General features: G+C 41.9%; 1 protein-coding gene across 1 annotated transcript in view; it reads right to left on the reverse strand.

The window, feature by feature from the left end:
• The window catches only part of VN2R516 (vomeronasal 2 receptor 516), a 33,013-nt gene extending 23,743 nt beyond the window's left edge, over positions 1 to 9,270 (reverse strand). The window contains exons 1-2 of the mRNA NM_001102449.1: positions 8,983 to 9,270; positions 3,782 to 4,585 (exon numbers count right to left, since the gene is read on the reverse strand). Coding sequence (NP_001095919.1) covers positions 3,782 to 4,585; positions 8,983 to 9,237 — 1,059 coding nt within the window. The 5' untranslated portion in view covers positions 9,238 to 9,270. The remainder of the gene's footprint in view (positions 1 to 3,781; positions 4,586 to 8,982) is intronic.
• Positions 9,271 to 20,776: the final 11,506 nt, after the last annotated feature.

Consider the following 20,776-nt stretch of genomic DNA (forward strand, 5'->3'; position numbering starts at 1 on the left):
TGCAGAGAGTCTTCATATATGTATATATATGTGCATAAGCTCTCTCTTTAAGCCAATTCTGAGTGAACTTCCCCCCCCCCATTTTCTCCTACCTTGTAAAAACGTGTCCTTCTGAGACTCTTCTTATGAGTTCATTCCCCCCATTTTACCTTTCCCCTCCCCTTTCTTCTAGGGTACCCATTTTTCTCACTGATGTATTATACTCAGTTTTGCTGGTCAGATTATTCTTGGTTGTAACCTTAACTCCTTTACCTTACAAAGTATCATATTCCAAGCTGTCTTCTTTCATGTTGTAAAAAAATATCATTATTTAAATTGCAAAGTTTAAATTCTTTTTGAGAAGAATTTTAGGTAAAGAAGATGCTACCTCTCTGAATCCAGAACTGAACTGATGGAGAAGCCACCATGAAGAAGCCTCCAGACCACAAGCTGCACAAAATTGAACTTTGGGTGTGGTTGATTGAACATCTATTTGTATGTATACTTTCATGCCAAAGGGGACTGCCCCCTAACTGGCTTTCTGTCAATGTGTCCAGCAATTATTGCTTTTTTTTCTCTTATCCTCACACTATTGTAATCTTTTAAGTTTATTATGTTTTTATGGTCCTTTTGGGGAAAAATTAATTTTTCCAAAAATGATAACATGGGGAAATGTAAAAAATAGACTTGAATACAGGACTACAATCCCCACAAGCCTTTGCTCCACTTCCCCAGAATGCCTTGTAATCTCACCTGGGCCGTGATCGAGAAGGTATTTAAGCTGATTCAAAGGCTTTTGAGGGGCTCTCTCTCTCTTGGCTTTTTTTGGACTTCCGTTTTGGAGCAGGCGCGTCTCTTGCGTGATGTGAGGTTATTTTGTCTAGGCCTCTGGCCTAGGCACATGTTTCTTACTTGTATATCCTTTAATCTTTAACCTTTAATAAACCTCTAAAAAAATATAATACTTCTTGCAGAGAGAAACTAATTTCTACCTGCCTCACCTGTCTCAGTCTCCCCGTCTCCCCTAAATTTTAATCTTTACAATGTGGAAAGGGACCTGGTTACAGTCCCAGTGCTGAAAGAAGTACAGTGTTTGTGGCTGATAGGGAAAGGCGACCCTTTTTGGATAAAGACTGTCTTAGGCTGGGAAAAGTCAGCTCTGCTATTCCAAAATCAGTTTTTTAGAATTATTTTAAAGTCGTATATAGAGAGGATTTCTGATAGAGTTCTACTGTGTTGCTGCCTCTACTCTACTATCAGCTACACCTACCTACAAATTTGATGTGTACAATTGAAAGAAGAAATCAAATTACTAATCTACAAAAATGAAAATGGCAAATGTATCACCAAGACAAAAACAAAGCCATTAATGGAAATTATTTTGCACAACTATGTTCCATTAAAACTAATAATCCAAATGAACTGGATAAATATGTACAAAAATATAAATTGCCCAGAATAACAGAAGAAATGGAATACTTAAATAACCCTATTTGGAATAGTAGGAGTCTCTCGGTAACCGAGGATGAAGATTGTCTTTGTGCGCTTTCATCTAGGATGTAGATGAGTGTGCACAAAAAACACTTGTGCGTGAAGGAGATTTAAGTGGAAAAGTTGATGCACAGACACAGTCCCACTCTCTCGGCATTGGAATAAGCCATAAATGATCTCTCTAAGAAAAAAGTTAGACCAAAGTTATAAGTTAAAAATTTTAAGAACAATTAATTCTGGTATTATATATATTTTTGGAAAAATGTATAAAAAGGAGCCCTACCTACCCAATTCCTTCTATGACACAACTATAATATTGCTATCTTCACTGGGGAGAACAAAAACAAAGAAAGAAAACCCTGTAGACCTATTTCCATAATGTATATTGTTGAAAATTTTTAAATAAAATATTAGGTAGCTTATGGCTATATGCCACAATGCAAGATTGGTTCAATATTCCTAAAAGTATAAATATATGTCCTAAAACCAGAAGATAAAATAGAAAATTAAAGAATCCATCAAACATTTCCTGAAAGATATCCCAAAATGAACATTCCTGGGAAGATTAAAACCAAATCCCAGAGCTCCCAGGTTAAGGAGGAAATGTTGCATATAGCCAGAAAGAAGTAGCTCAGAATCATGGAATTACAATCAGGTTCAAATGATTTAGAAGCTTCTATGTTAAAGAAGCATAAGGTTTGGAATATGATATCTGGAAATGGAAGGAGCTAGAATTAGAGTCACAAGCAGAATCATACAGTATTTAGCTGTTTTCACTGTGAGGAAGTGGAGATATTGGAATGTGATGTTCTTGAAGGCATAGGAACTAGGATTAATATCAAAAATAAGCTACTCAGCAAAATGGAATTTAATTCATTGGGAGAAAATGGCTAATTAAGGAAATAGAGTTTTTCAAGCATCACTTAGATAATGCCCAGAGCCAAATAGAAATTTTGACATCCAAGCACAAGATTCAAGAGGAGTGTGAAGACAGGATTAACTGTCCCCTTGCCTATTTTTAGCTAAACCAAGAACTTAAAGTACCCCTACTTGACACTAAGTATGAGAGTTCACAAATCACTTACTAGAGTAAGTTCACACCTCCAAAAGCTACTGCCATACTCCTTGGGCAATGCTAGGCAAATTGAAAGGCTGTGATTGATTCTCATAAAGTGGGGGAGCAACAGGAAGTGACCTCAAGAAAACTCCTTTAAAAAGGCCAGCCTGAGGACTGATGGATTCCCTCTGTCTAGGTGAGCTGGACTGGAGGAGGAAACTCTTTCCTCAGATCCTGCAGTGGTGAGTGGAGTGATTCCTTCCTTGGTTCTTTGGCGAATAGACCTTCTCTGTTCATTGGTGCTTCGATGGGATCCTCCAGCATGAGTTCTGGTGAGATTCTTGGCAGTTTTAGCCTCGTGTGCGCTGAAGCTTCTCTATGGATTCTTCAGCATTTCCTGACTTTTCCAATTTTTGGCTTCCTAATTAGGGCTTTGGATTCTGGTAAGATTCACTTTTGAATTCACATTTGCCATCTGGAGACATTAGGATTAAACTTGGGGTATTTGTAGCTAGGCTGAACTTTCTGTCTCTTTATCTACATTTTTTTCAATTTGCCCTTTTCACCTCTTTGTAAATAAAGCTGCTAAAAGTCATTTTGACTTAAGTTGTCATAATTTTTAAACTGGCAACCACAATATTACTTTATATTATCTTATATCTATAATATATTATACAATATTACTTTCATATTATCATTAAAAACTAAATTTAAATTCTTACAGGAGTATAAAAAGATAAACATAAAAAGAAATAAAAATTATAAGGAACTCAAGGTGAAACGGTTTACATGCCTATATAGGTAGATGATATATATATATGTATATATATATAGATAGATAGATATAGATATAATTTCTTAAAACTCATCATTATTAGGAAAGTTAGAAGGATTCTACAGATAGAGAAGGCAAAGGGTGACTCTATTATGTGGTGAAATCTCCAAATAAAAAAGGGGTGAAGGTTACACTGAGATAAGGGGACAGTTCACAATGCCCCTTAATATCTTAAAATATCATGTTATACTTTATATATCTTGTTTGTACAGTTTGTTTGTATGCTATATCCCCCATTAGACCAAGTCACATAGAATGCATGCCTGGCTATTAATACAGTGTTTCACCCAATAGGCACTTCATAAATATTGATTGACTTCAGAATTCAAATATACTTTGGAGGAGTCCAGGCTATAAACTCCCTAGCCAGGCTTCCATAGACTGGCAATGGAAAACACAGAATTTTTAAAGAATATTACCTGCCAGGGATGAGGCACCCAGCTTTCTCCCTCTACCATGGATCCTTTTTCTAGTTTCCTCATTAGCATTTCATGGAGGGCCCAGGCCACAGCATATACACCATTGTAGATAATATAACTCAAGTCAGACATGGTCATGTCAAAGTAACGTAAAGGCAGAGTGTCCAGGGAGGCATTTGTGGAACATCCCTCGTGTTTCAACTTTTCAAGTTCATCTGTGCATCGGAAGGCTGAGTGCCAGAATTCCCTCAAGACAAGGTCCTCTGAGTATTTGGCAGGGCTCACTGTCCCGAGAAAAGGTTTAAAACCAGGAATGTCACTTGTTAGGTGTGAAAATGTAAGTGTCCCATTGAAATTATAGCCATCGATATATTGAGGCCTCATGGTAATGTCCCAGTAAAAGGTGGTGACCCATACTTTCCAGTTTGGGAGAAAAGGAAATTGTGAATATCTCAAGATCATCAATGAGTCAGTGTCACCATGAATGAAGATCACTCTGCTTGTGGATGCCATGATTCTTGGCATAAAAGGCACCTGGGATTCTGCGTGTCTTCTCTCACTGACAGGGATCTTCTCTGTGAAGGACACACAGACGCCATAATTTGCCATCTCCAAAGTCAGTTCCTGAAGGAATTTTTCACCTCTCAGATCATCTACTGTCACCAGAGCCACCCACGTCCACTGAAAGTGAGTCATCAGTCTGACCATACCTTTATGCAGGGAAGAGTCTCTAGGAGCCATCTGGTAAAGAGAAGGAAACTGAGACTTGTCACTCAGGATGGGATCAAATGGTCCATAGATGACCTGGATGAGAAAGAGGCATGGAAAAATTTGAGATCTATGGAATATAATATTGATGAATTTGCCAATGTGTGCTTGAAGCTCATCAACTCCATTTTTTATTTGATATTGTAACCTTGATGAGTTTATATCTCAATTAATCAAAGACTTTAGACTGAGTTTGAAACATCTTTGCAGATATATAATGAAATAAAATGAATCTGAACAGGAAATCTATTTCAGATACCTGGGAAATTTATCCTTGCCTCTAGAGATCATGCATAAATTATAAAGGGAATTGAGAGGGAAAAAGAATCCTAGAAATTAGAGTAGGTGACTTTTAAGTGCACACTGAGATGCAAAACCAGAAATAAGCCATGGGAAAAAAAGAGAGAAATCAATTAAGAGTGATAGTGTAAACCTTAACATTTCTTAGACTTATGAATGTTGGAAAATTCACCATTGGGAAATTTCATACTTGGAAAATTTCTTACTGATAGTCTATTGGAATGGGAACCCCATTGGCATGGGAGGTTCCTCCTCCTCCCTTCTTAAGATTACTTTAGGATAGAAACCTTTTGCTGAACAATGGAAAGGACTTTGACCTATGCTTAAGCATAGAACAGGAAGTTCTTTGAGTCATGATTGATTTTAGAATTGATACAATGGGATACTAAGCATCTATAAAGGTGGGGCAACTTGTAAACTTGCTTAAACCTAAAAAGGAAAAGATTTAATCGGAGTCTTCCTCTTGATGAAATTAAGTCAACCCAACAATGTTTTCTAGGGTTCAGATCAATTGAAGAGACTGGACCTACTCAGCTGTGAATACAAATGGGCCGTCTTTTTGGAACATCTACAGGGATTGGTAGATGTGAGAACTGAGGGAAGGGAACATAGATTTTTCCTTGAAAGAAGAGGAGGCTGGAAGGAGGACTCAGGAAGAGGAGATTCTCTGGAAGGTGGACTCAGGAGGAGGCTCTCTTGAAGGTGGAGACTGAGGTTGGAGATTCTCTGGGAGACTGAGGTTGGAGGAGCTCTTGGAGACTCAGGTGGTCTTGGGAGAAGGATTTGGGGAGACTCTCTATTTGAGGAAGGACGCTGACCTGGTGTCATTAGAAGCCTTACCTAGAGAGATCTTGGGTGAGTGATAAAACAAACTGACTGATTTATCTCTTAGGACTGAGGTCTAGGTCTTATTGGCTTGAGGCCCGTCATTCTTATTCCTTTCTTACTTTCTCTCTTTTTCTATTGATAATCAGTTTATTACAATTAAATTTCTCTATAAAACCCAGTTGGCTTGGGCATATTCATAAATTGGGAATATATTCCCTGGGGACCATCTTATATTTATATAAAACCAAGACACAGTAGAAAACATATTACAGTGGTCATAATTTGTTTCTCTTTTCCTGTCTCTAATTATAAACATAAACATTACGGTTTATGACTCCCACTCTCTTATCTACAACAATTTAACCCCTCCAAACTAATTTAAATCTCACAATAGGCTCTCCAGGCATCTTTAGAGCAGAAGACTGCTTGTTGGAAAACCCAAGAAAATGTTGGCTCTTTTCCCTGCTTCTCTTACAAGTACCTGCCTATAATATCATCTATTGTTTCATCACACAAACATCTCCAATAAGTTCATTTTCCTCCTCAACGACAAAGAGACAGAAATATAAAAATATGACTATGTAACTTATTTTTAAATATTGGGATTTTTTTCTAACTAGACTCCTCATGATGATAACTAAAGTCATAATATTTATCTTTAATAAAATCTAAAAGGGAAGAGGAAGAAACCACGTAGAGATTGAAGATGAGAATTATTTTAATGATGTAAAAATTACTTGTATAAAAATACCTCTTCTCACAATCCTATATTAGGGGGAAGGCTAGTGATTCCAGAATACATTCTGTTACCAATAGCATTTTATTTTCCACAAACCTTTGTATTTATTCATTTCTCTGAGTCATTTATCAAAACTATTTGTTGAAAAAGAAATCTCTGATTCTTTAATTTTCTGGAGAGAAAAAAAACCCAAGAAAACAAGAGGGAGGGAAATACACAGCAATTATAACTGTGAATGTGATTGGAATGAGCTCACTGATAAAACAGAATCAATTAGCAGAATGCCTTAGAAATAAGAATCCAACAATATAATGTTGACAAGAGACATGCTTGAAATATAAAGACACACAGAATTAAATAAAGAGAGGAAGCAGGAGAGATTATACTTCAGCTTAAGTAAAAAAGGGCAAGAAGACCAATCATCATTTTGGACAAAAGAAAAATAGAACTAATTAAAATGGATAATCAGGGAAACTAAAAAAGTATCATAGATAATGATATAATAAAGTATTTTACAGCAAGTTTCTCTGATAAAAGCCTCATTTTTCAAATTTATATTGAGTTTAAAAGCTGAATCAAATTCATAAAAATAAGAGCCAGTTCCCAACTGATAGTTAAAGACTATAAACAGGCAATTGTCAGAAGAAATAAAAAATATCTATAACTATGAAAAAATGCTTCAAAGCACTATTGATTAGAGAAATGCAAATTAAAGTAAATGTGAGGGACTACCTCATGTGTATCAGAAATGAAAAAATTGCTGGAGGGGATGAGGGGAAATAGAAATACTAATGAAGTGTTGATGGAGTACTGAACTGGTCCCAACAATTTCTGAATTATTCCCAAAGGGCTATTCAACTGTGCATACCTTTTGATTCAGCAATACCACTACCAGGTCTGTATTCAAATTGGTTACTGCTTGTCCTTCATCTTCAAAGAGAACTAAAATGACATTACTAGTGACGTCTTTTGAATTTAAGTTAGGCAGAGTTGCACAAAGTCCTCAACCTTCCTCTCTCTCTTCCTGTTATCTAAATCCAGGGCAAGACAAAATTCAAGAAAAATAATTCGGGCTGCAGTGGATCAACTTGACTTCTTTGATATTTAACCGAGTTCTAAGCACTCCCCTGGTACCTTCTTCCATCTTCCTAGCCACTAGAACACATACATTTCATTGGCCTCTTCTAGTTGGGGAAGTCTTCAGATAACTGGAGTAGACCACCAAGCCACCAATGAACTTGATGTCTGTCAAAGTTAACCTGATTTAGCCTGCCTTCTGACCCAGCTTACTAGACTGGCTGCTGTGCATACTGCAGCTTCTTGGAACCACAAGGGAGAGCTGGGTGGCATTTGGACACTAAAAATGGAAATCAGTCCTGAAAAGGGCTGAGCAGTCCCTTAATTGATACATCAATTAGACCAAAGGGAGAGGAAAATGACCTCTATATACCAAAATATTTATAACAGCTCTGTATTGTAGTGACACTCACTTGGGAATGGTTAAACAAGTGGTGACAAATTATTTTGATTGGTTCTTATTGTACTAAAAGAAAAGATAAAAATTAGTTTCAAAAAAACATGGCAAGATCTATATGAAATGATGAAGAATTAAATCGGAAGAAATGGGAGATCATTGAGCACAGTAACAGCGATATTTTAATGATCTACTGTGAAAAATTTGGCTACTCTAGTCAGCACAATTATCCAAGTTCCAAATTTCCAAATTTGGATTGAAATTCCAAAGGATTCATGATGAAAAAAATCCTCCAGAGAAAACTTGTGAATTCTGAGTGCAAACTGAAGTACAATTTCCCTTTAATTTTATTTATTTTAAATTATGGCTAATATGGAAATATGTTTTACATTATTGCCCATGTAGAATTGATATCACACTGCTTGCCCTTTTCAGTGGGTGGGATAAGAGGGCAGAGGGAGGAAAACCATTTGGAAATAATTTTTTTTACATATTAAAAATAAATATATAATAAATGAAAATTAAAAATTAACTAAAAAATTATAAAATAAATGCATTGGAATGTCATTGCTCAGTAACCAGTGATAAGTGTTGGACTCAGAGACCACTGAGAAGCAAATGAAGTGAACAAGAGAAAAAAATTATTCATTATTACCAAATTTGTAAACAAAAAGAAGTTTGAAAGCTATAAGATCTCTAATAGTTAACAATGGTCTACTTTGGCTATTGAAGATAATAAACTTTGGCGTCATAGAAGTTTAATGTCACTGATTTTATCCATAATTGAAGGAAGGCAGTGCCCAAGAAAAGGCCCATTTTCTCCCGTGATTGGGTTTTTACAGGTATATTAAATTATGTCTCTGTTGTAGGAATATCTAGGCAAGATACAACTTCTACTAATGTAGTTCAGGAGCTTCTCTGAAATGTGTAGTCTCTGAGAACTGAATAGAGCACTTAAAGGTTAAGGGGCTTGGCCAGGGTCACACATTTGCTAGGTAGCCCTTTAAACTGGGGCCACCTGACTCTGAGGCCAATGGCTGATGATTGGGGTCTGGTGAAGCCTCAGAAGCTGTCAGGATCAATAATACCCACCTGTGGATACTTGTAGAGCTCGAGGAGGGTCCCCATCTGGACAGACAGAGCCGATGTGGCTCCTCCGATGATAGCCACAGGTTTCTCTTCACCTCTGCAACTATAGTTAGGAATGAGCTGGCCCTGCCCAGACAGCCACCGCAGGGAGCTCTCCAAGGTCCTGGCGTCGCTGTGGTAGGCGTTGTAGAGGTGGAAGCCCAGCGTGAGGTTGGGCAACAGGTTGGGGTGCCCGTTGATCTCCTCCACAGCAAACATTATGGTCAGGGCTTGCTGGTAATTTTTGTACAGCCACCTGAAGGGGAGAGAATAAGAAACCGTTAATAAGATCTGTAAAATGAAATTGCTTAAGAAAAAAAGGAAGTTTCCGTGACTATAGGTCAAAATGTAGCCTCTTGCTCATTTCGAGCATATTAACAAGAGCCTCCCTTTTCCTACACTGTTCCCCTCTTGTACTTCCGGGAAAGTCGAGGACGATTCCGGTTCGGTTCCTGGTACAGCTCTGCCTGCCTGCCTCACTCATACACTCACTCAGTACTCACTCACTCTCTCAGCAAATAAATGCTGAACACTTCGCGATTCAGAACAAACGATTTTGAGATTTAGAAAGTAGCCCAGAAGTCACCTAATCCAACCCATTCTCCTTTATAACATTAGCTGTACGGAATAGAGTAGCTGCCCCTGAAAGATAAATGAGGAAGTTCTGGCAAATTGAAAGAGCAAAAACCAAACAAAACCAAACCTCAGGCATTCTGTAAGAGGCAAAGCAGAAGTGCTGGCCAAAGGCTGTGTTCCTGCCTATAGTCTCTGTTCAGTGATCAACTCATTCACAATTCCCCCTGCTGTAACAAAGCTGTAGTCAGCATCATTCCCGATGTCAGCTTTCATTTTCCCTACCCAATGCTGCGAGCTCCAGACAATCCTGCTTGCTCCTCTCTGACTCTACATCTCTTTCCTCACCTCAAAGACGTAACTGCACCTGTGACCCAAAAGGACTGAAGTGTGTCCATATTCCCTGCTCGCTCTGTATTTTTGTGACCATCTCTCTGGTCCCACTAAAATCTTTCTTGCTGCCATTTCTTTATGTCTGCCTCCTTTTGGGTCCGTCCAATGGCGCTGTGCCTCCTAGGCATGCCAGTGAATGGAGAGCTCTCGTTATAGAAGCCCTTGTGATGAACAATTCCATGCCCTTTCACTCTTTGGTTTTGAAAAAAAAATCAGATGGATTGAAACTAATTCTCAGCAACAAAATTCAGGGAAGCGACAGTCGAAGAGACCCTGGATCAGCAGACAAGGACCGATCATCCTGCGCGACCCTTCCACAAAGATGTTTGTGGTCATCAGCCTTCTCTAAAGCAAAGGCAAGCAAACACTTACTTATAATCTCTACAGTTCTTCTCAGGCTTACTCCCAAAGAATCCTGCTTCTGTCACATGGCTCACTTCAACTGAATACATGGGGAGAAAAGTCCCAAACACAAAATCCCCATTTCTGACAAGGCTGGGACTGATTTGGGGGAAGCACAGTTGCTTCTCTGTCCTGTTCTCAGAAGCGGGAAGTTTCAGGAGCAGTGACAGGAGCAGGACAGAGAATAGACAAATATTTCTCTGAATATGAGAAAACATCATTGCGCATTAGATAAAGCCTCAAGCCTGGGAGCAACCAAGGAGTTGCAGAATAAGAACAATTTCAAATGTTTGAGTCTTGGTATGCTGAGAAACCTCTTAGAAATGAAACATCTTTTTCTGGTCTAGGTTTAAATTCTTCCTCTGCACCTGAGGAAAGACAAAGGGACATTAGTTGTGCCCCTGTCAAGAGCAAGAAGAGTGACATGAAGTCAAGAGGGTGATTATAAGGCTTCTTTGCTACTTAAACTGCACTCTTTCAGTGACTTTGTAGTTTAGTCACTGATAATGATGTCTACAGAGACATGTAGGTCCCTGGGGAGTCCTAGGGACCATCTCTATCCAGCTGTGTCCCTGAATCCAAGGCAAAAACACAAGTAGAAAATATGCCTCAGAGTCATGGAGCTAGCTGATGTTGCATCATGCAGAATTGGATATGAAGAAAGATAAACAACTTTCAAAGAAAGCAGCTGTACTGAGAGCCTACAGGAGTCATTACAAGGAACCATCTTGGAGCAACTAATAAGTTTGGAATCTCCTTATGCTAAGGATTATAGAATCACAGAGCTTCAAAGAACAAATATGGGGCATCAGAAACGCTCCAGCCCAATTGGTGCCTAAAAAGAATCACCATCTATGAACCCCAGCTTTACTGTAGCCTATAAACTTGCCATATTGACATGCTATGGGTGAACATATGTTTCTCTAAAATCTGAGGATAACGGGATTTAGAAACAAAGGGAATAATAAAAATTATTATCCAATATGTTTTGTGTTTAAATGCCAGGAGTCATCAAGTCCATGCTGTGTGACATGGTAGCAGGTGGAACCTGAGGGATTGCAAAACGGCCCTCAGGAAGATGGAAACATCCACTCTGCCCCCCCCCCGCCCCCGTGTGACTCTTCTCTTACTAACACCCCCTATTATTGGAATTGTTATGTTTAGTATTCTCACTCAGCTCCAGGAAAATTCCACCTACATATGTAATGATACAGAAATTTCCCCAAGAATTTGCCAAGAGATTCTACTTACAAAATCATACCTAAGGACTCCTATGTGCCTATTTGGATAAAGGGTTGTAGATGGGACCCTGAAAAAAAAATATACAGAATTGCCTCTCATGGAAAGGCTGGTACACTCCACTTCAGTGGATTGATTTGTAAACTCTACAGGCTGGGCAACATGCCATGGATACCTTAGAAAATGGGTCATGTTGATTGTTTCCTTTAACCCCGCAGGCTTGGCAACAATATTGTATTGATTGTATCCTTAGAAGTCTGATTGATTATGTAACTGGCTAGTGTAACCAATAATTATCCTTAGCGTAACCCCATGCCTGGTACCGGTACCTCATGGGTTAATGAGGAAGTGACCTCTAGCTATGCTACCCATGACAAGAACACATATATCTCCTTTTTTTCTTATATCTTAAGTTTATTTTACAGCCCAATATTCAGTAATATACAAACTATTTTAGTGTATCTCCAACATTGGAAAAAGCCCTGCTATTCTACGTGGGTGCTATTTTATTACTTGGCAATACTACTAGTCTTCCCCATGAAGCAGTGTAAAATGCCCTCTGTGTAATTTATCTGAAAAATGACGGAAGGCCTTGGGTTTATACAATTAGACTATTATTAGCAGTGGTAGAGTTCATTAGTTAGAATTCTAAATTTGTTTCTGCGTACACTGGCACCTGGGAGCGTACTAAAACCAACCAACTTAAAATGGAGCTGCTATTTAGTTTTCGATCGAAATGCCCAAGTACAGCTAGCAAGCATACACACCTTTACTTTTCACCAATCGAATAGGAATAGATTTCTTTTGGGGGTTGGGGAACGACTACAAATGTACTAATATTTTCAGTTTACTCTCAATTTCCAGTTAAACCAGTTTCTCTGATATAGTTGTTGCAATGTTTCTGTGATCATCTTTCTTGGTGCTGGTTCTTCAGTATACATACCTTTAGCCAGCTGGGGAAATCCCAAGTTAAGATTTGTGTACTGGAAAACCAAGATAAACAAAGTTTGCAAAGTCAGTAGCACTGTCTCAGTCTTCCTTATGTGACCCTCACATTTAACTAAAAGTGTTGCTGAGGCAGACAAGGATTCATTCATACTGCACAAGAGTTTTTAAGGAGGCAACATTCACAGGAACCCTCCCTGAAGTCTCCTTTTTATGTGCTTCTAGGCAGATCACAATATCCTACTTCTGAAAAATTTTGTCTTAGCTTGACCAAATCCCATATTCAGTTTCTATTTTTAAAAAGCACAATTTAAAATTTTTTCAATTTGTATTTGGTCATTTCCAAACATTATTCATTGGAAACAAAAAAGCACAATTTTAAAGGAAACATACACTTTACTGAATGTAGCTGAGACTATGAATTTTAGCAATGACTAGAGCTATAGTCATTCTCGATCACCGAGAGACTACCACCAGAGCTATTATGGCACAGACTTTAGGTAATTTGGGAGAGATCGATTGCTTGACTAAGACTGTTGCTCCAGCTTCTTTAGCCACACAGACTTTCTACCTGGGCTGTAGAGGAGGGTAAACTATCTCATGGAGAACTCCTTCAGTAACTACATCTGGAAAATCATCGTTGGCTGTAGGCAAGACATGTGGATCCCTTAGGAACAGCACCACTGGTAGGTGGGACAGTTTGCTGTATTCTTCAGATTTTGTTTCCTCAAATGAGCCACAACTTTCTGTCTTTGGTAGAGAAGGTAAATGTCATACATTTAGAAAATCAAGAAATAATTTTAGAAGCTCTTTTTCCAAAACGATAACTGTAAATAGACTCCTAAACTTTGTTGTCGCTGCTCCAGGACCTTTGGGACCCAGTTTCTAATCTGTTTGGAAGGAATTTCTGGAGTTTTTATACATTTCTTGAACTTTTTATGCAGAGCTTGAAATTTGCTATACTTTTTTTCTACAAAATGCTTCTGTCCACTCATTAGCACTTCTTTCTTAAAAGACCATGTAGTCTCTCTCCAGATCACTCTTTTCATAACAAAAAGATGGAATGTAGACCTACACGGCTGGGTTGGGCTTCACTGGGAGGGCTGAGGGCCAAAACCCCTCCTCTTCCTCCTGCCTCCACCCCACCATCTCAGGCTCCACCCCCCAGAGGATGGATGGAGAAGGAGGAGCAAGAACACATATATCTTCTGCAAAGCTTTGCATTTGTTGTTAGAATCTATGGAATCAAAGCATATAGGATAATTTGCTGATATTTGTTAAACCAAATTATTTGTTAAAAGTTAATGTATGATCTATTCTGTAATCATTTGAGGGTATAAAAATAAAATCAACCAAGCCAAGGCAGAGCAGTTGTGATGCCTGACTGTAGGTAAAAACCTTAACTGTCTCTCAACTCTTATTTCCCTGATGCCATCATCCTAATAGAGACCACCTGAACCCAGCAGTGGCAGGACCCCAACATTTAAATAAGAAATCAAAAATAAAATTACTTGTCTAAGGTCCCATGGTTAAAAAGTAGCTTAATTCAATGAAAAATACTAGCTAGCATTTATATAGTACCTTAAGATAGGTAAATCACTTTGCATGTGCTATCAGATTTTATTTTCACAAGAACCCTCTGAGGAACTATTATTATCACCATTTTACTGATTAAGAAAAAAGCGAAGGAGAGGTCCAAAGCCTTAGCTGGTGTCTCAAAGTCAATAAATATCTGAGGAAGGATTAGAACTCAGATCTTCCAGAAATTTTTTTTTTCCCAGCAAAATTCGTCAAACTGATCCAGCTCTTTCATGTCAACATGACAGGGGAAGTCCTATCTGGTGGAGAGACTTCCGATCACTTCAACATCTCCAATGGCGTGAAACAAGGCTGTGTCCTCGCTCCGGTACTATTCAACCTATTTTTCACCCAGGTATTACGACATGCTGTGATGGATCTAGACCTGGGTGTCTACATCAAATACCGGCTGGATGGCTCACTATTCGACCTTCGCCACCTGACTGCAAAAACAAAGACAACAGAGAGACTCATCCCGGAAGCTCTCTTTGCAGATGACTGTGCTCTCATGGCCCACCAAGAAAATCATCTCCAAACCATTGTGGACAGGTTCTCCACCACAACAAAACTGTTTGGCCTGACTATCAGCCTCAGTAAAACAGAGGTGCTGTTTCAACCTGCACCAGGGAGGCCAACGAACCAGCTGTGCATTACAATCGATGGCACGCAGCTTTCCAACGTCAACACTTTCAAGTACCTGGGCAGCACCATCGCCAACAATGGGTCCCTAGACCACGAGATGAATGCCAGGATCCAAAAGGCCAGCCAGGCACTCGGGCAGCTGTGCTCCAAAGTCTTCCAACATAGCTGTGCAAGCACTGCAATGAAGCTCAAAGTGTATAACGCAGTGGTCCTCAGCTCGCTACTGTGCGGTTGTGAGACATGGGCACTGTACTGGAAGCACATGAAGCAGCTGGAGCAATTCCACCAACGCTCTCTCCGGTCAATCATGAGGATCCAATGGCAGGATCGAATCATCAATCAGGAATTCCTCGACAGAGCCAACTCCACTAGCATCGAAGTCATGGTCCTCAAAACCTAGCTACGATGGTTTGGACACATCATCTGCATGGACCCACAGCGAATACCAAGACAGGTATTCTATGGTGAACTGTCAGCTGGACTCAGAAAACAAGGCCGACCAAAGAAAAGATTCAAGGATCAGCTAAAGTCCAACTTGAAGTGGGCTGGAATTTCACCAAAGCAACTAGAACTTGCTGCCTCTGACAGAAGCAGCTGGTGAACCCACATTCACCATGCCGCCACCACCTTTGAAGATGAACAACATTGACGTCTTACCGCTGTGCATGAACGCCGACACCAGGCCACAACTGCACCTCCCGTAACAACTGGCGTCCCATGCCCCATGTGCCACAAACTTTGCGCCTCAGCCTTTGGACTTCAAAGCCACATGAGAGTACATCAATAGATGATAATGCACAGAGACAATTGTCATTCTTCATCACCGAGAGACTACCACTACCTTCTCCTTTCACTCTGGGCTTCCACTCAAGTGTTCTGCTTTTAATCACTCCTGCCATTTCACCTCCTTTATATTATTCTCTTCTCCCTTACCACCTTTCTTATTTCCCTTCTACTTTTCTACAGGGTAACATAGGATTCTATACCCCAAAGTGTCTGGCTGCTATTCCCTTTCTGAGCTAATTCTAATGAGAATAAAGTTTAAGTACTGTCCATCACAACTCTCATTTATTGTAGAAGGTGATATGTAGATTTTTTTCAATTTCTATTTTACCCTCAAGAATATCAAGGCAGTTTTCTTTGATAATTTCTTATAATATGGTGCCAAGACTTTTATTTTATTTTTTTATTTATTTATTCCTTTTAAACATTATTTTATTTTGTCATTTAAAAACATTATTCATTGGAAACAAAGATCATTTTCTTTTCCTACCCCCCTCCCACCACCCCTCCCATAGCCAACACACGATTCCACTGGGTATCATATGCGTCCTTGATTCGAACCTATTTCCATGTTGTTGGTATTGGCATTAGAGTGTTCTTTTAGAGTCTCTCCTTAATCATATCCTCTCAACCCCTGTAGTCAAGCAGTTGCCTTTCCTCGGTGTTTTTACTCCCACAGTTTGTCCTCTGCTTGTGGATAGTGTTTTTTCTCCTAGATTCCTGCAGATTGTTCAGGGACATTGTATTGACACTAATGGAGAAGTCCATTACATTCGACTGTACCACAGTGTATCAGTCTCTGTGTACAATGTTTTCCTGGTTCTGCTCCTTTTGCTCTGTATCACTTCCTGGAGGTTGTTCCAGTCTCCATGGAATTCCTCCACTTTATTATTCCTTTGAGCACAATAGTTTTCCATCACCAACATATATCACAATTTGTTCAGCCATTCCCCAATTGAAGGGCATCCCCTTATTTTCCAATTTTTGGCCACCACAAAGAGTTCTGCTATGCATATTCTTGTACAAGTCTTTTTCCTTATTATCTCTTTGGGGTACAAACCCAGCCGTTTTATGGAAGACTTTTTATTTTAAATCATGACTGTCGGGTAGTTTAATAATTCTTAAATTGTCTCTCCTGGACCTATTTTCCAGGTCAGTTCTTTTTTCAATGAGACATTTCATATTTTTTTCCTATTTTTAATGTCTTCTGATTTTGTTTTGTTTCTTGATATCTCATGAAGTTATTAGCTTCTATTTGTTTTAATTTTTAAAGAATTATTTTCTTCCATGACTTTTTGATATCTCTATTCTGTTTGATGCATTTCTACTTTTCATGGAAATCTTTTCTACATTGGATTTTTGTGCTTCTTTTGACACTTGGTTAATTTTGCTTTTAAGCTATAATTTTCTTTTTGCATTGCTTTCATTTATTTTTCTAATTTTTATTACATCTCTCTGCTTTGATTTTTGAATACCCTTTGAGCTCTCCCAGTACTTAAGACCAATTCCCATTTTTCTTTGAAGTTTTGCATGTGACTGCTTTGATACCCCTATCCCCACTGGAGTCTGTACCTTGTTCTTTGTCTCCATAAAAATGTTTATGGTTAGGTGTTTCTTTTGCTGTTTCTTAATTTTCCTAGATTTGTTTTTTGCTTCTAAGAGGTGAGCTCTGTTCTCAGGTTTGAGGGGGCACTCTCTTGAACTTCAGTTTTTCTTTGCTACTAGTTCTGGGTTTCTGCTAGTTTCATTTCTTCCCAGGTGGTATGATGGTCTGTAGGCTAGGAATTCTGAAAGCTGCTGACATAGTCCCTCCTGGGGGAGGATGCCAACTGCTTTCAAAACTTAGAGCACTGGGAACTACTTTGCCCTGGGTTGGGGGCTTCACCAGAGTTTCAAAGAGGCCAAGGAGCTTGTGCCAGGGCCTGAGACTTCAAGGGGTGGGTGTGGGATGCTCTGCTACTGCTTTTGGCCAGGTCCTGGGTCTGGAAAGTGACTCATGTCCAGGGTGAGAACCTGGAGCAGTAAGTTGGGGGAGGGGTGGCTGCCTGCACTCCTCTTGCACAGTTTGACCTTTCATTCCCCCACATCCATTGTAAATAGATCCTCTCTGCCTATCTTTCACGTTGTTTTCTGCAGAAAAGTTACTTCATTCCATCCTCTAGGTGGTTCTGTGACTCCAGGCATTTTGAGGCTCTATTTTAAAGTTGGTTTGAAAGGATGCTCTGAGTGGCTCCAGCTTTCACTGCTACTAAGCCATCATCTTCCCCCTTTTATGTTTTAACCAACAATCTTTACTCTGAAGCTTGTAACCAAGGATTAATCCCTTTAAAAGCTGGCATTTCCATAGGAATTGGAGCCTTCCAAAGCATTTTACAAACATTGTCTCCTTTAATCCTCACAACAATCCTGAGGGGTACATGCTCTTATCACCTCCTTCTCCAGAGAGAAAAACTGGCGCAGAAATAGGTTCTGGGTCATGCAGCATCTAAGTGCCAGAGACCAAAATGGCATTCAGGCCTCATGGCTCCAAGCACAGAACCATCATCCACTGGGCCGCCAAGATGCCCAGAGAAAGCATACAGAGTGCATCCGTGGTGGAGACACGAAAATGTTGGTATGAAGCCTTTCTATAGCATCCAACAACAGGAAGCCAATGAGTACCCGTCAATGGGAGAGTGGCTAAAGAAATAGTAGACGCATGCCAGGAGAGATGGAGGAAGGACGACAAACACTAGGATTTCAGAGACAAATCCACCATGTTTATAGGATTTTAGGCACTGATTGAACTTCTCTGTTTGATGGGGCTCTGCTGCTGTCTGTACTCCAGGAAGAGGCCGTCCCAAGTTCATTAAATACACGGGGTTTATCCCCAGCAGGATTTCTCCGAGGTGCAATCAGACGGGAGCTCTGCATGCAGTCCTGCCCAGCAGCACCGCCATTCTAGGACAAAGGTTGCTATCTGCTGGTCACCCTCTTCCACTTGCTCCCTCAAAGGGCTTCCCTCCAGCACGAATCCTGGTATGACACAGAAGGCGTCCCGGTGGAGCCGTTCTTCAGAGGAATGTTCTAACACAGGATAAGCTCGGGATTCCGTTGGAGTGCCTCCCCTCAGTCATGACCGGGATAACACTTCTGTTTTCATTTTATTTCCCCCAATTACGTGTGAAAACAATGCTTAAGTTCTCTGAAAAAGAATGCGGAGCCCTGAATCCTTTCCCTCCCCGCACTGGGCTCACCACCCCTCCTGGCCATGGCTGGGCATCTGTTCCCACCTCCGCCCCCTTGTGGAAGAAACGGGAAGAACGCGAGTGACACGGAGGATCCTCGGCCTCCACCGGCCCTTCTCGGGAGCAGGCAGCCCTTTCTGTCCCGACTCCTGTGCGATGGTTTGGGCCATTGCAGTGCCCCAAACAGCTCCATCATGGCCCTGGTCCTCCCCGGGACGGTATCGAGGCTGTGGCGGACGTTCTGCGGGTTCTGCTCCCATCACACTGCATCAGGCCGGCTCAGGCGTGGCAGGTTTCCCAGAATTCCTCCCGCTCGTCTTTCCTCCCAGCATCCCCTCTCCAGGAGAGCCGGACGGACCCCTCCAGGCCCCCGTAGGGGCAGACACCCTCCCGCCCGGCCTCTCACCCCCACCCCGAGCCGCAGCGGAGCGCTTTGTCCCCGGATGCGTCCTTTTCCTCGCCCGGGATGCAGAGCCCGGAGTGGCGTCGCTGCCCGAAGCCTGTGGAGGCTCTCCGAGCCCGTTGAGCGTCGTCACTCCAGATCGCGCTCCACAATGGCGGAATCCCTGCGGGACTCCCAGCAGGGCCTTCGAGGCTCACAAAAAGCCCTTTTTCTTCCCAGTGGCCGTGGCGGGGCGGGGGAGTCGGGGCTCGTCGGGGAGGTCCGGGCTGGGAAACCCAGCTGGGATGGCCTCGGAGACCCAGGGGGGAGCTGGGGGAGGGGCAGAGCCAGGAAGGGGGGAGGGGCTGCTTGTGGGACTCTGGGGGGACGAGCCCCTGGGCTGGGACTGTGGGTGACCGCAGGGATAGAGGCAGGAGATCCACACCCAAGCCCCGCCCGTCTGTGTGCGCGGGTGTGTGTGGACAGAACCGGGGTCAGAAGGAAACGGATGTAGTCGCCCCTCCAGCATCCCTCCAGAAGCCCTTTAGACGGGTCCTGGGGGCTCGCAGGAGGGATCCAGTCCCGGACAGGAGGCTGGGCAGGAAGCAGGGGAAGAGCCTGGGCCGGGCGTTCCCTGAGAGACTTTCCTGAGGCTGCGAGGCCATTTATACTGTTCTTTCCGTCACCCTCATTCCTGGAGGCGGCTGCAGAGGCCAGAAGGTCCCCCGAGATGGAGGGGGGCGCTGGGGGGTCCTCTGGGGGGGCGGAGGAGGTCAAGACTGACCCATAAAGAAGCGGGTCAAAAGGTTTCCAAGCTGGCTCCGATTCCTCACCTCAAGGGAGCCCCGAGTCCCCCCAACCTCCTCTCTCTGCCTCCAAAACCCTGTCAGGGTGCAAGACCGGTGCAGAGCCAAGGGGGGTCTCTGCAGACTTCGGCCTCCTCTCCGGGCCATCTAATAAGAGGTGGAGGTTGCTCAGAGCCGCCTTGGCCCAGTCTGCTCCTCTCCTGCACCTCCCTGTGTCTGCGTACTGTCGGGTACCCACTGGCTGACTTCTTCCTCCCAGGCGCCCCCTTCCTCTCCCAGGGAGCTAACAAGGCCCCAGACCCCCGCCTGCTCTGCTCCAGGCCTTGGAGGATGGGGGGGCCGTCCATGCCCTGAGGCCCCCCCAGCCCAGGAAGTTGTGCCGCCAAGTGCCTCCCTGCCCCCCTTCCCTCTGGAAGACAAAGTCTGGGGGCCCGACGGGCTCCGACAAGAACAGGGAAAGGTGGCATCCTGGCACAGGGGGGTCATGGAGGGGGGGGAGGTTTCTGGCTGTGTAGCTCTCTCAGAGGTGAGAGAAGCCACAAGGTAGGAAGATAGAGACAGGATAGAAGTTTTGGATCCCACGAGGGGGATGACGGAGTCAAATTAGAGATATGGTCAGAATGAGTCTTTATTAATTATCAATGAGCCACAGCTAAGCTCTGATCAAAGGACCAATTCTGTAGGCTTTTCCAGTCCTGAGATCCATACCACACAGGTCAGAGAGGTGAATAGAGAAAGATTAAAGATGGAGCTTGGCCTCTGCAAGGACAGCCATCAGGTAGCCCGAA

This window comes from Monodelphis domestica, chromosome 3 (assembly GCF_027887165.1).
Source record: "Monodelphis domestica isolate mMonDom1 chromosome 3, mMonDom1.pri, whole genome shotgun sequence".
In the NCBI taxonomy this organism is placed as follows: domain Eukaryota; kingdom Metazoa; phylum Chordata; class Mammalia; order Didelphimorphia; family Didelphidae; genus Monodelphis; species Monodelphis domestica.